Here is a 13,764-nt window from a genome sequence, read left to right on the forward strand (position 1 = left end):
CGTGGCAACCCTTCACATATGCACACCGAATAGCCGAACTGCCCTACGATCCGGGACTGCTAGCCTCACCGATACCAACGAAGGGTCAGCCATGAGTTTGTATACTAGCTCCACTGGTGAAGACTGTATCAAGTCCACCTACCAGTGCACATATGGTACTGAGCTTACCGGTTTCAACTACCTCCTACTTCCGACATGCAGTTAGTACTATTCAATCGACACAGGCGGAGGCTTACTTTCCATCCATTCCATATCCATAACCAAATCCATCTCCGCCCGGTCTCCATTTTTTCCTTTCTTTTTCTCAATGATTCATTCTCCAATAACTTTTTGATAAGTAACATGACCTATATCTCGCGAGTGACAGGAATCACTCGACTTCTACCGGGTTGCTAATTAGCAAAGCATTTCTAACTGTGCCTGTATACTAGTAGAGACTCAGAGGTACCTAGGGAGAAACATGGACACTAGTGTTTCATTCAACTCCTAGAAAACTTAATGCACAATATTTAAATAATAACATTGAATACTGAAAATAGAGATTATGCTCCGAGGCTTGCCTTGCAAGTCAGTGGGGTTAGCGACTTCTGGATCTGGTTCGACGGCTGCTTCGGCTTGCGGTTCCCCTGCTTGCGGCTCCTGGATCGGCTCAGCGACCAACTCGTAGACGGCTTCGCTCGTGACGTCTACACGTATGAAAAATGATGCCATGCAATAATTAAAATGGTGCAATGAAATGATACAAGTGTTCATATGCAATGATAACACCGAAAGAAAGATTATTTGGCAGCCCAAAAAGGAAAACTGCAGCTAGGAGCGAAACACGTGTAGGAACTCAACTTGCCGACATGAATAAATCAACAAAATTTTTACTAGCATGAAAATACATTGATATCACATGCAAGAAAAATTTATTAACTTTTATTTCAAAAAGAAGACATTTATTTTTGCCCTAGTAAAATAAACTGAACAACAATAGATCCACAAATATGCACATAGTCTAAGTACCTGAAAATTTTTCAGTGCAATACACATGCAAAGAGTAGGCTACAATAAAATTTTCAGGATTTTTAGACAAACAGAACAACCGATACAAAATAAACTAGCTTAAGCACAAACCAAAATTTTAGCAGGAGCAAAAGTGACATTTCATAAGCATGAGTATTTTTGCTCTGAAGATCTTGATCTAAGCAACCCAACAAAATTTATTTTGTATTTTGGCATTTTCTACATTTTTGTACAATTTTTCAAAATTTCCAGCTAAAAAAACAAAAACAATTTAAAACCCTAAACCCTAAACCGGGCTGACAGCTGGGCCCCACATGTAAGTGAGAGGACCATCCCAGCCTAGCTCCTCTGTTTTGCCTGCTCGTGCGTGCGCGCCATGGCGGCGCAGCGAGGCGGGCCGCGGCCGGGACGGCCGGGCGGCAGCGGGGCGCGCGCGGGGTGGGGCGGAAGCGCACGTGGGGTGGCGGCGGCGCGCGGCGTTCCGCTGGCGGCGGCCCAGACAGGCGGAGGGGCGGGGTGCGCCCACGGCCAGGGAGGCCTGCCGGCCCCGGGGCGCACGGCGGCGGCCCACGGGCTCGCACAGAGCGGGCCCGCGGCGGCGCGGTGGCGCAAACAGAGCAGCTGTGGCGGCGCGGCGGTGCTCCGGCACCGGTGATGCGGGATTCGGAGGGGGAAAAAGGTCGGGAAGCACGAGAGCGGCGCAGGTAAGCTCACCACGGGTTCGAATCGGACGGAGGATGGCCGGAGAGTGGTGATCGGCGTAGAGGGCGGAGCTCCGTCGAGGATGGCAATGGCGGCCGGCGGTCTGGAGCTCGATTCGGCCGGCGCAGGGCTCAATCGAGCTCGTGGATGGTTGGAGGAGGTGAAGGGTGAAGCTAGGGAGCTCGGGGCACGAAGGATTCGAGCGGGGCGGCGAGGGGATGGCCAGCGCGACAAGCTCTGCTCGGTTTGGCTCGGCGTGAGCGCGAGGAAGGAGAAGAGGGGAGGGGAAATGGATGAGGCTCGCGCACGGGATAAGAACGGCGCGGTGACGCGTGGAGTCGCCGGCATCGGTCGCGGTATGGGCGAGCACAGTGACGAACAATGTAGCATAGTGATCGTTTTGACTAATTTTGGACGGATTTTGACCAATTGAAACTCAAAATTCCATATAGGAACTTGAAATTTGGCCAAAATAGAAGTTGTAGAGGAAAAGAAGATCTACAACTTTCGTTTTGGGCGAAAGTTTATTTGGAGCTCGGATTAGGGAGAAAAATGAGAGCGAACGTAGCTAAGTCGATGTTTACTATGCAAACTCGATTAGCGCTAATGATGGTGATTAGCCTTAATTAGTGATTAAGCACGATATTAGAGTCAATATTAACTCCGGGGTGTTATAGGTAGGTTTAAATATTATCTTGGATGAAATAGTATTATAGTATAGTCATCAAAAACCAATATGTGGGACGTTATTGCCGTGCAAAAAAAAAATTGCTTACTAGAACAAAAATAGAATTACTACATCTGTTTCAATGGAACACATTATTGACTTAAAATAAATTATGAATTATCATGTGCAACATAATTCCTTAAGAACAAAATTATTACATTTATTACAATGAAATAAGTTGTTGATTTAGAACAAATTATGAATTATCATGTGAAACATAATTTCTTAGTAAAAAAATTAGTAAATTTGTTCCAATGGAAAGTATTAATTTAAAACAAATTATGAATTATCATGTCGAACATATTTTTTTAGGAACAAAATTATTACACTGTTCCAATGGAACACATTGTTGATTTAGAACAAATTATGAATTAAATCACATTAATCATGTGGAACATAATTCCTGAGGAACAAAATTATTGAATTATTTCAAATGGAACAAATTATTGATTTAGAATAAATTATGAATTAAATCACATTAATCATGTAGAACATAATTTCTTAGGATTAAATTATTATATTTGTTCCAGTGGAACAAAATTTCCAAGTTACCTTTGCAACACATTTAAATTTCTCAAAATAGAACATTATTCATTTTGAAAAAATATTAGATTTGTTTCAATAGAACATATTGTTTATTTGTTACAATGGAATAAATTTTTGAATTTGTTGCATCCAACTTGACCATGAGAACAAATTGTTCCATTGGAACAAATAATAGAATTTGTTCGATTGGATCCAATAGTACCACTGGAACAAATTGTTCCTTTGAAACAAATGGCACAAATCGTTCCATTGAAACAAATGGAAAAATTGTTCTGTCGAAACAAATATTAGAATTTGTTCAATTAGATCCTATCTTATCATTTGAAAAAAAAATCACTAGAACAAATTGTTTTATTGGAACCAAATGTATCTGCTAGATCTGAGGAACCTCATGAAGTCATCACATGAAGAATATATAATATATGTAGTCTGTTGGAACAAATATTAAAATTTGTTCAATTGAATTTAATTTTATCATTGGAACAAAAATTGTTCCACTAGAATAAAAAAATGTATGCTAGATCTGTGGATACATATGAAGTCATGACACAATGATTTATTATTAATTTGCGAGATAGGAAAACAGAAACAAAAGAAAGAAGAGAGAGAGAAGAAAAGCAAAATGGGAAACATACCCAGACGCATGTGCTGCAGCATCATTTCATCACCAAGCCCGAGGTGCCAGACGTGCACGGGAGTAAATGGGCCCGCAAAATATTCTTTTAGGCTTGCCGGAGCCTTCCACGCGTCTTAGCAAGCTGTCCCGCATAAAAACGATTACGCGACAGAATCGATCGCACTCACGCGCGCGACCCTTGATATTAGCGGCGCCCGCCGGGGGGCAAGTTGGGGGCGGCCATGTTGGGAAGTTGGGCCGTTAGGCTCACCCGTACGTTTACGGCTGCTTGCCAGGCGCGGGCCGTATGTTGGCCTCATCACTCCCCGGCCGTGGCAGCAAAAGCCAAGGGCCCAAGGCAGAGCTAGGCGAACGCGGCCGGCAGAGGTCGGCCGGTTCACCGCGTCGAGCGAATCGAGCGCGATCGGCACAAAAGCGACGGCCCCTCTCGATCCGTCGAAGCTTTAGATAGGGGCGGTCGCCGGTCGCGATCGACCGGCAGTGATCTACTACTACTACTACTCCATTACCGTGTGATTTTAGGATGTGAATGATCTATCGATTACGCTTTTGCTTTCGCCGCCGAAGGATGCAAAAGCTTAACGGAAACAATGGGCACTGGATCGATCGGTTTAGTTAGCCACTAGTACGAGCTTATTATTAGCGAGCCACACCCTTCATGCGCAGCGGGAACGTTTACGTGGAGGAGCAAGATGTCCACAAGCATCTTGGCATGGTGGCGACTATTTGTAGCTTGGAAAAAAAAAGGAGAAAGGGCTTTGGAGGTGCCACGCAGTGCCTGAGATGGTTCTCTGTATTTAGTTCGGGAATGTGAATCGTTTGCGTTTTATTTAATTTCCCTAGTGTAAAGCCGGAGCCGGCCAACTGAAGTCGATCTTGGCCACTCCTTGGGGGGGGGGGGGGGGGGGGGGGGGGGGGTTGACATTCTTGATGAATGGGTGCATAAACTAGCAACTGATGGAAGGAAAGAATTGGATAAACTTGGCGCACACTAGATGTATGTTTGCATTGGTGCAATCATAAAATGCAACAGATGAGCTCGATTAATTTGCTCATTGTTTCTATTATCACTCTGTTCTGTCGGCAACCAGTAACAGAGTTTTTCTCTCATATCAAATCAGCACAAGCCACCAGTCAGTCAGCAGTATTTTTCTCTCATAACAAATCAACATCAGCCACCAGCCACAGCTACCTGAACAGTATGCACTGATTTTTTAGATAATGGGAAAACAGTATGCACTGATGTTATGCTATTGGATGCATGGATGCTTTTAGTGTAGCACTGCACTCCTCCCTCAAGTTACAAATCCACGCACTGCCGCTCGATCAATAATTTCACCCAGCAGAAAAGCTAATTAAGCTTTTGGCTGGGCCAAGTATATATGTATTGGCCGGGTTAGCACGGGCCAGCAATCGAGCATGTACTAGAAATCTAGCGCGACTTTGTCGCGCCCTCGGGTTGATTTAGATCAGTTTCAATGGAGTTTATTTAATTTTGTTGATGTGGTAGAACACATATTAAGGAGAGAGTTTCATGGAATGTGAGATAAATTTTATCATCATGACACTTATCCAGTTTGTTTACCTATTTTTTTGCTCTAGGTAACTGTAATGAAACCATGCATTGAGATTGGCTTAGCCAGTATTTGTACTGTCAAAAAACAGCAAGCATCACAATACTATTTTATTCTTTGTACGAGCCTTCTAAATCATATCAACCATTAGGTAACAACAACTTTACATTTGAGATATTTTTAGTAATTATGGAGTAACAATTTTTTATTAGAAACCGGCATCGAAATAAATAAAAGTGGTGTTCGGAAGTGATCCTGGAGTAGCAACTTGCTGCAGCTAGTTTCAGCAGCGACTTATTAGCATCTCTTGAGCAAACAGCTAGCCAAACGGCTATATATGTTGTGGTGCAGCCCCACCCGCAGGTAGCGGAAATATTAAAAGTAAATGGCCAACGATAGCCATGTGTTGTTAGATTTATCCTACGTATATACTCCTGTTTCAATTTACATAAATTTTTTAAGTCAAACTTAGCCAACTTTAACCGAATTTATAGAGAAAAATAATAATATTTACAATATTAAATTTGTTTTATTAAATCTACTATAAAATATATGTTGATAGTGCATATGTGAGGTAGTATAGTTGTTGTTATAGATTTGGTCAAAATTAGCTAACTTTGACTTAGGATAAACGTAATATGACATGTAAACAAAAACGGAGAGAGTATGTTGTTTCTTAAGTAGATATCCCTATTGTTGTCATAGCTTCTATAATGGATTAATGGTAGTCTACTGGATAAATTTAGAAATTCCATGACACAAACTTGTCTGATCCATGTTATGAAGGAGGCTCTAATGTATAACTATGAGAGATACGAATGACAACCATATCAAGCAATTAGGATAACATAGTAGCCAGTAGTATCTGAAAAGTGTCTTTCGGAACAGGTTTGATGTTCATCCATTGTTGTTTATGAAAAACAAGGTCATTTCTGGTTAGCCAAATGCACCATAAAACTCCTGCAGAGATGGTGTTAATGGGATTAAACTTTTTAGTATCCAGCTACCTAGCAGCTAGATCCAAATAGCAGGTAGTGTCAAGATTACATAAGTCTGCCACACAAGTTCACAAAAACTTAGCGACAACACAACCATAGAATAAGTGGCATATTGTTTCTTCTTCTGAACAGAAAAAGACATTCTTTCGATTTTTTCAGTTCCTCTCTTCGAGAGGTTATCCTTAGTCATTAGTTTATTATATGAAAGAAGCCAAAGAAAGATTTGCACCTGGGGGAGCATTCACTTTCCAAACAGAGGGTATGAAGTGTATGAAAGCTGGTGGTTGTACCCATGCATACTTAACCTTATCTATCCTTTTGAAGGATGTACCATTATCATTTATGAGCATTGTAAAGTAAACTGACGTCGGCCCAGCATTGCAGGAAGAACAGATCTCTGCATATATATGAGAGTGCAGACCAAAATACAAAGCATAAATCTTTGTTTTTTTTCTGTCAAATATTATACAGAACATGGGGAAAATGAGATATGAAATGGGCGCTCTTCACCTTGATGTTAACTTTTTTTTTTTGACGATGCGGCATCTAGGGGAGAGACGACATCGCTCAGTCATTGCACCGTCCAGAAGACTTTTAGAGCACGACATCAGATTGGATTGAAATAAATCGCTTAAGGCCAAACAAAGGCCAAACTATTGGAGTATATTAGGGAAGGAAATTGTTTGGAAGGGGCAGTTCGAACCGATGGAAGAGGCGCCGCGCATGGGTCAGGCCCCCAGCTTCTCGACCTCTCCTCACCGCACTGTGGCTCTCGGCGCTGCGTGATGCGCCCGGTCGGCGCCGCGTTGGGCCGCCGTCTGGAGCTCGGTGGTGGGAAAACCACTCGAGCCGGTGCAGACGGCGAGTCAGGCGAGCATCGCCGCGTGGTGAGCCGTGGAGGCAAATGTAACACCCTAGGTGTTAATCACCTATCATTAAGTTTAATCATGGAATTAACATGACCATTAGTATTAAATCTGCATGAATAAAACCATAATATAAATTTTTCTAGCGTTTTCGTGTTGGTGATGAGAAAGTTGTTTTAAAATGTTTTCCAATAGGGGTTTGAGCCATTTAGGAAATCAAATAGAATTTAAAATGCGTAAACATGGAGAGAATTAAATTCAAACCAAAAATGTAGTTGTAAATACCAAGTGACTCAATTTGGATAGCTAAATAAGTTGTCAAAAGAAATCAAATCGAGTCCTAGTTTAAACGTCTAAAACACATGAAATGGTGAGTTCAAGTATGCTTCAAAATTTTGTTTCAACTTTCAAATGATAAAGATATGAATTTGCAAAGATTGGAACAAAGGTTACAAAAATTTGAATTTGACTCGGTCAGTACTGGTCTGATCGGTGTGACCGACGGTCTGACCGGTTGTGCACGATCTTATCCATTTGTCTTGACCAATAACAAATAAAACCATCACGCACACTCTCTCCCTCACCAGCCACTCCTCCCCCCTCACGTTCACTCTCTCTCCCTCTCACTCCCTCACCGTGCCCTCCCTCCCCCTCACAAGCTCTCCCTCTCCATGATGCCCTAGACTCCAAAATCCTCCATTCCGACTTGATTCCAAGGTTGGAGAAGCTTCAATCGGCGTGGAGAATCCTTTCCCCCGAGAGCTCCTCCCAAGGGTACTTTGGATTTCAAGTTCTTCGTGCAAGGAAATCTCGTTCTAGGTATTCAAACTTGCACCGGCCCGATCTATTTTTCTAAGAGGTTCTAAGTGTTTTCCTTTGGTCAATCGTCTCTATATACATCACTTCACTAGGATCTAAAGGGGTTTTGATTTTTGTTGGTTAGTTTTCCCGAAATAAGGATTTCTATTTTTGGCTGAAAACATGTTTATTGGAACTTCCGACACGTTGTCGGAACTTCCTACACGTTTATTTTGGGTAGGCCGAGCACCCTTTGACGGAAGAAAACCAAAACCTCCGACAATTATCGGAACTTCCGACACTTTGTCGGAACTTTCTACACATTTATTTTGATTTGGCCGAGCGCCTCTTGTCGGAAGAAACTCAAAACTTCCGATAGGGGTCGGAACTTCCGACCCTGGGTCGGAACTTCCGATCAGCAATGTGCAGCAAAGCTTGTAAAATGCGTAGAAAATCGTAGAAAAATCAGAAAAATGCAAAACAAATTTTGTTAGCTTCATATCTTCATGCTCTATATGATAGAACCATAAAATGTATTGTTTGACAACTTTTTCTATGCAGTTTTAGTTATGCTAAATGAAATACTTTTATAGCTTGTTAAATGCATAACTGGAATTAGGGCCATGCTGTAAATGTAAAACCAATTGGATTAGCTTTGTTTTGATATGTATTAATATTTGCATTGCATTAATTGGCATATCATATACATCTCATGTAGATGCGCTAGATGTACAACGTATGGACGTGAAGCACGCGAAGTTGGAGCCGAACCACAAGACGGTGTTCGGTGGACACATCCAGACAATGGGAGGGTCTGCTCGAGAAACCGAAGACCCGGCCCAAGGTCGGAAGGGCCCAAGGCCTTGATAGCATTAACACTAACTTAGTGTTATTCTCAGGCAAGCCCCGATGCATGTTCTATTATTTTAAATTATGATTCACTATATATATGTTTATTTATTACTTGTGCATTAAGTTTTAGAAATTATTTGGAACCCTAGTTGCATGATCCTTAGATTCCCTTTAGTTATACTAGTATGTATAGGACGATAGCGATGCCATGCTTAATAGGTCTCGGTAGAAGTCGGGTGATTTCTTGTCACTCGCGAGATATAGGATTTTATAGAAGTCGAGTAATTGCCGGTTACTCGCGAGATGTATAATTGTCTTTATACTTCAATATGTGAGATATGAAAAAGAATGGAAATGGAGACCGGACGGGGAATGATATTGAGGTGTAGGATATGGCAGCAGGACAGGGTTCCTAAGTGTCTTAACCCTGTCTGTGTCGGTTAAGGACCGTCCATTGTCTGGCCCTGTTGATCGAGTTTGAACTGTACTCACCGCATGCCGGGAGTAGGAGGTAGTTGAAACCGGTAAGCCTAGTACTGCCTTGCTTTGAAAGTACATAACTTCATCACCACCCCTTAGGGTAGTCGAGTGGCCGCGGAGAATTGAGATGCATGTATTTACTTTTGGCGGTCTCTCGTAGGGCTCGGCTGACTATATGTAGGTGGGGTGGTTCTGTAGTTCGAGGCAGGGAGGGGAATGGTTGGCTCGTATAGTTCAACGGGGCAATTACGTGCCGTGTTGGTTAGGTCCACCTTGCAAGGTTAAATCGAATCAATTCGCCGTCAGTCGCTCTCGGATATGAGCACCTTGATCGCAGCACCGCATCGTAGTAATGAGATAGAATATTAATAATATATGTTGATGATTACTTTGAATTGTTAATTAATGCTCCACCATGTTTGCTCTAATTATTATGCAAATGTAGCTGATGGTTAGGTTAAAGAAAAATCATGAGCTCAAATATTGAAAGTAAGGAGTCACTTTTAGATGCTTTTTCTACAAACAAACCACCAGCCAGAAAACCTTGTATGTCTAGATATTGGCTTAAGTATACCCTTAGTCGGGTAAGTCTTGCTGAGTATTAGTAGACTCAGGGTTTGTTGTTTACCCTGTTTTAGGTATAGAAGCTAACTAGGACTCCCAACGGTGGGCTCGATGTGACGTCCTGTCCTCACGTCTCCGTATTCTGATATATTGTCTTTGTTTTACTTGTTCTCTATTAAAAATATTCCTCGGCTTAGATTTTCTTCCGCTGCTGTCATTTCTTATATTAATTCTAGGTAGAAAGCTGTTTTGTAAAGGTATTAATTTTATTTACTATTTTTGTTAAATTGTAACATGCTGGTACCGTCTGCGCTCGCCGTCGTGCGAGACTTCTGGTGTGTTTCGGTCGGCCTGTGGGTTAGAAACAGGCTATCAAGTTACGTCTACTTAAGCTAATGTGCCTGATGTGTTCAAATAATGGTCATTACGCTTAATTAGCCGGTTTAACTTGGCGGTTCTGTCACAGCAAAGCCATGCCACGGGTGTGTTCGGGAATCTTCTGGACTACAAGTCCTTTGGCCTTGCTATTGCTACATCCGTCCGATCTAACAGAAGCAACGATCAAATGGTCGAGAAAATGAGATGACGTGGCCTAACGAACGCTGGATTTTGGCCCGATTCCAGGGTCAGCTTTGAGTGGACACGCGCCGTCAAAAGATACCGGTTGACCGACCATGGCTCTGCACGTCCCGCTCCGATGTACTAGTAATTTCTCCGACGAAGCCTCTCGATCGCACCACCGCACTCGCGCATGCAGACGCTGGGCGCGACCGTGGATGGGCTTTTACTACGTAGCCAGGCTGGGCAGCCTGCTCCCCGCGGCGGCCGGCGCCACACACCATAGTTGGCCTCTCCGGCCGGTGGTGACGCGACGACGCATGGCTCGGCAGCTCGATTGGCTCACGTTCACGTACGCTACCTACTCTACGCCCTCTCTAGATCTCTACCCACCACACCGCCGAGCTAGCCTGCTCTAGGATACGGACCACGGACGCGCACGTACGTGCTGCAGGCATGCCGAGCGCTGACGAGTGATGACGCACGCATCCTTACGGGTGAGATATACTTGTAGAACCAATATGCACGTTGTTTCCTACTAGCTACATGTACTACAATGCAGCACGAACGGAACGGACGCATGCACACACTAGGGCCCTGTTTGGATTTTAGGGGTAAAGATTTACCCAAAGATAAATGTTTTACACCTCACATTTGCCTCTAACTAATTTACCCCCATGGGATATTTGGATTTAGGGGTAAAATGAGGATAAAAGTAGTTGAAAATAACAATCAATGCCTCTCATGTATCCAAATTTACCCCAATTTGACACCCTCTAAAGGGTAAAGGGGTAAAAAGGGGCAAATGAATAAAGGGGCACATTTACCCTACTGCATATTTAGATTTTTAGGGGTAAATGGAAGACAAATCTACCCCTTTTACTCATTTACCCCACCATCCAAACATGGCCTAGGTTCAGTGAATGTATGCGTGCCCACTTCCTCACTGATCATCATTACGCACCACCACTGGCAGCATCATCCAATATCCGCATCTCACGTCTCACTACATCTAGCGGGTAGGCGGGGAAGAGCCGCCATACTATTGATAATAATACATCAAACGAGCTGACAATAATATACAAAGAGCTAATCTCTCTATCATAAATGATTAGTCATTTTAGCTTTTCTACGTACGCAATTTTGCATAACAAAATACGCACATATCTAGATGCATAACAAAATCCGAAATGACTAATATTTTGAGATAAAGAGAGTAGTATTTAGATGATACACTTTGTTTCTTTATGATACATAGGCGTTGATTTAAATATCACATTCCATGTGAACCGTTGTCGCTCGGGATGATACACTTTATATTGAGGTCTCAGTTGTAAAAAAAATTACTTTAATGAAATCCGATCTCTTTCATAATAGTAATATAACCTACTCGAGGAGGCTACTAGTGTCTAGTGATGAGAGAAACTGAGGAAGTACTAGCAGGGTTCTAGTGGTACTACTAGTACACGAGTAGTACAAGGGCACGACGTCACACATTTTCGATTTTCCACGTCACCGGCCCACTGGCCGGGAGTGCAATTTCTCCGGCCCGGTGTCCCCACTCGGCCACAGGCCACTCCCGACCCCACGTCCGCGCTCCACCTGTCTTCTCCGAAGGCAAAACCAGCTACCGCCTAGCGGCTTCACCGCCCGTCGTCCAAACTCCAAACCCGGCGGCGGCTAGCCTCCTGCCAATCCGCCGCCGCCCTCCCCACTCCTCTCCCCCCTGCTTGCCGCCCCATGCGTCAGCTGGCTGCCACTGCCGCGAAAACCGGAAACTACCAGCCGCAGGACCATCACCGCCAGCACCAGACCAGACCTGTGGGAGGCACGGCACGGCACGGCAGGCAACTCACCGGCGAAGCAAAAGCTTGAGGAGCACGCGGCTTGCTGTCTTCCCCAACGGCCTCCCCGCCCCTATATATACCTCCCGCGCGCTTCCCGCCTCTCTCCGTCACCCGCTCCATTCCCCGGCTAGCCAGAGGCTTCTCTGCTGAAGACAAAGAAGGCAAGCTAGCTAGAGAGAGATGAGACCGGAGAGAGGAGCGGCGGCGGAGCTAATGGCGGGCGGCGTCGCGCGGCCGATGAGCCTGTGGCGGACTCCGACGCCGTACCTCTTCCTGGGCTTCGCCTTCATGATGGGGCTCATCGCGGTGGCGCTGCTCGTGCTCATCTGCACGCGCCCCAAGCCCTCGTCGCGCCGCGGGGACGACGAGGAGCGGGCGGCGTCGTCCTCCTCGGTGCGTGTCGTCCTCGCGCAGCTCGACCGGGAGGCGCCCAAGGTCGTCGTCGTCATGGCCGGCGACGCCCTGCCATCCTTCCTCGCCAGCGCCAGGCCGCTCGTCGTGCCCGCCCCCGCCGCCGCCGCCGCCGCTGTCGCACGTGGCGCCGGGGCGCCTGAGGGCGCCGCGGCCGTGTAAGCTCTCGCGCGCGCGCGATCCAGCACCCCGCGTACGTGGCGAAGCGAGCGGCGACGCGGGGCCAATTTTTTCGAGAGATTTTTTTTCCTTTTTTGTTTGTTTTGATTGGAGTGCGGTGCGGTGGCGTCAGCCGTGGTGAGAGCGCCCAGCCGCTGGCGACGGCGGCGCAGAAATCTGTGGAACGGTTTCGACGAGTTTTGGTTTGTTTCTGCAAGCTTTCTGGCTGGCTTGGCACCAAGGAACACGTACAAATCGAGCTTTTTGGCTGCGTTCAGCTGGATCGCAATTCCCATTTGATCATTCGAGGAGGAGCTCGGGTTTGTAAGTTATTCAGGCCTTTCAGGGCAGTCGTCCTCTCTGTCCTCTTACGTTACATTGCTCGTGGCTGTAAAATCGACATCATATAAAAGTACTGATACATTGCTAATAAATAGTACTAAATCTGTACGATATATAATAATTGCTATGCTAACAATACTTGGGGTCAAAAGTTAAGAACAACTTAATTTTTCCGCGATTGCCGTAGAGCGAGGTTAATTAGACTTATAGGGTGGACTGAAAAACTGAAGAACACATCTAGTATGCAACTATGCACGAACAACTGGTGTACGACACAAGAAACATATATCTTCGGAGGCTAGAGGCTGAGCTAGGCCCAGGTTCTTTGGAACCTTAAGTGGGAAGCCAAGTTCTCTCTACGATACGCCTGGCCAGCGACACCCTCACCGCCAACGAGGTCTGTGGTCCGGGATTCGAACTCCAGCCCTCCTTTTTCGAAGGTTGACATCTAAGCCAGCCGGGCTACCCTCCCTACCCAAGAGACATATCTTGCGGTGATAGAGTTTACATATTAGCGCAAAATTTTTTTAGGATACTCCTATTTTTTAAAAAAATACAATACAACCCGAACACTCAGAACGCACACACACTTACCCATATGGGTGCACATACGCAAACTCTACCCTACGAGCATCTTCGAAGATTGAGCCGGCAAATTCTCGAAATTAACGAAATCATCACAAACGTCTCGTTAT

The 13,764-nt window shown here is 44.9% G+C and overlaps 1 protein-coding gene across 1 annotated transcript; it reads left to right on the plus strand.

Moving 5' to 3' along the window:
• Window positions 1-11,994: 11,994 nt before the first annotated feature.
• LOC120705215 (protein GLUTAMINE DUMPER 6-like) lies at window positions 11,995-13,059 on the plus strand. Its single transcript, XM_039989685.1, has one exon. The coding sequence runs from the start codon at window positions 12,338-12,340 to the stop codon at window positions 12,728-12,730; it is 393 nt and encodes a 130-aa protein (XP_039845619.1). The 5' UTR covers window positions 11,995-12,337; the 3' UTR covers window positions 12,731-13,059.
• The last annotated feature ends 705 nt before the right edge of the window (window positions 13,060-13,764 follow it).

Source organism: Panicum virgatum, chromosome 4K (assembly GCF_016808335.1).
Source record: "Panicum virgatum strain AP13 chromosome 4K, P.virgatum_v5, whole genome shotgun sequence".
In the NCBI taxonomy this organism is placed as follows: domain Eukaryota; kingdom Viridiplantae; phylum Streptophyta; class Magnoliopsida; order Poales; family Poaceae; genus Panicum; species Panicum virgatum.

Coding starts and splice junctions, on each gene's coding strand:
- LOC120705215 (XM_039989685.1), top strand. CDS start 12,338: ATGAGACCGGAGAGAGGAGCGGCGGCGGAGCTAATGGCGGGCGGCGTC.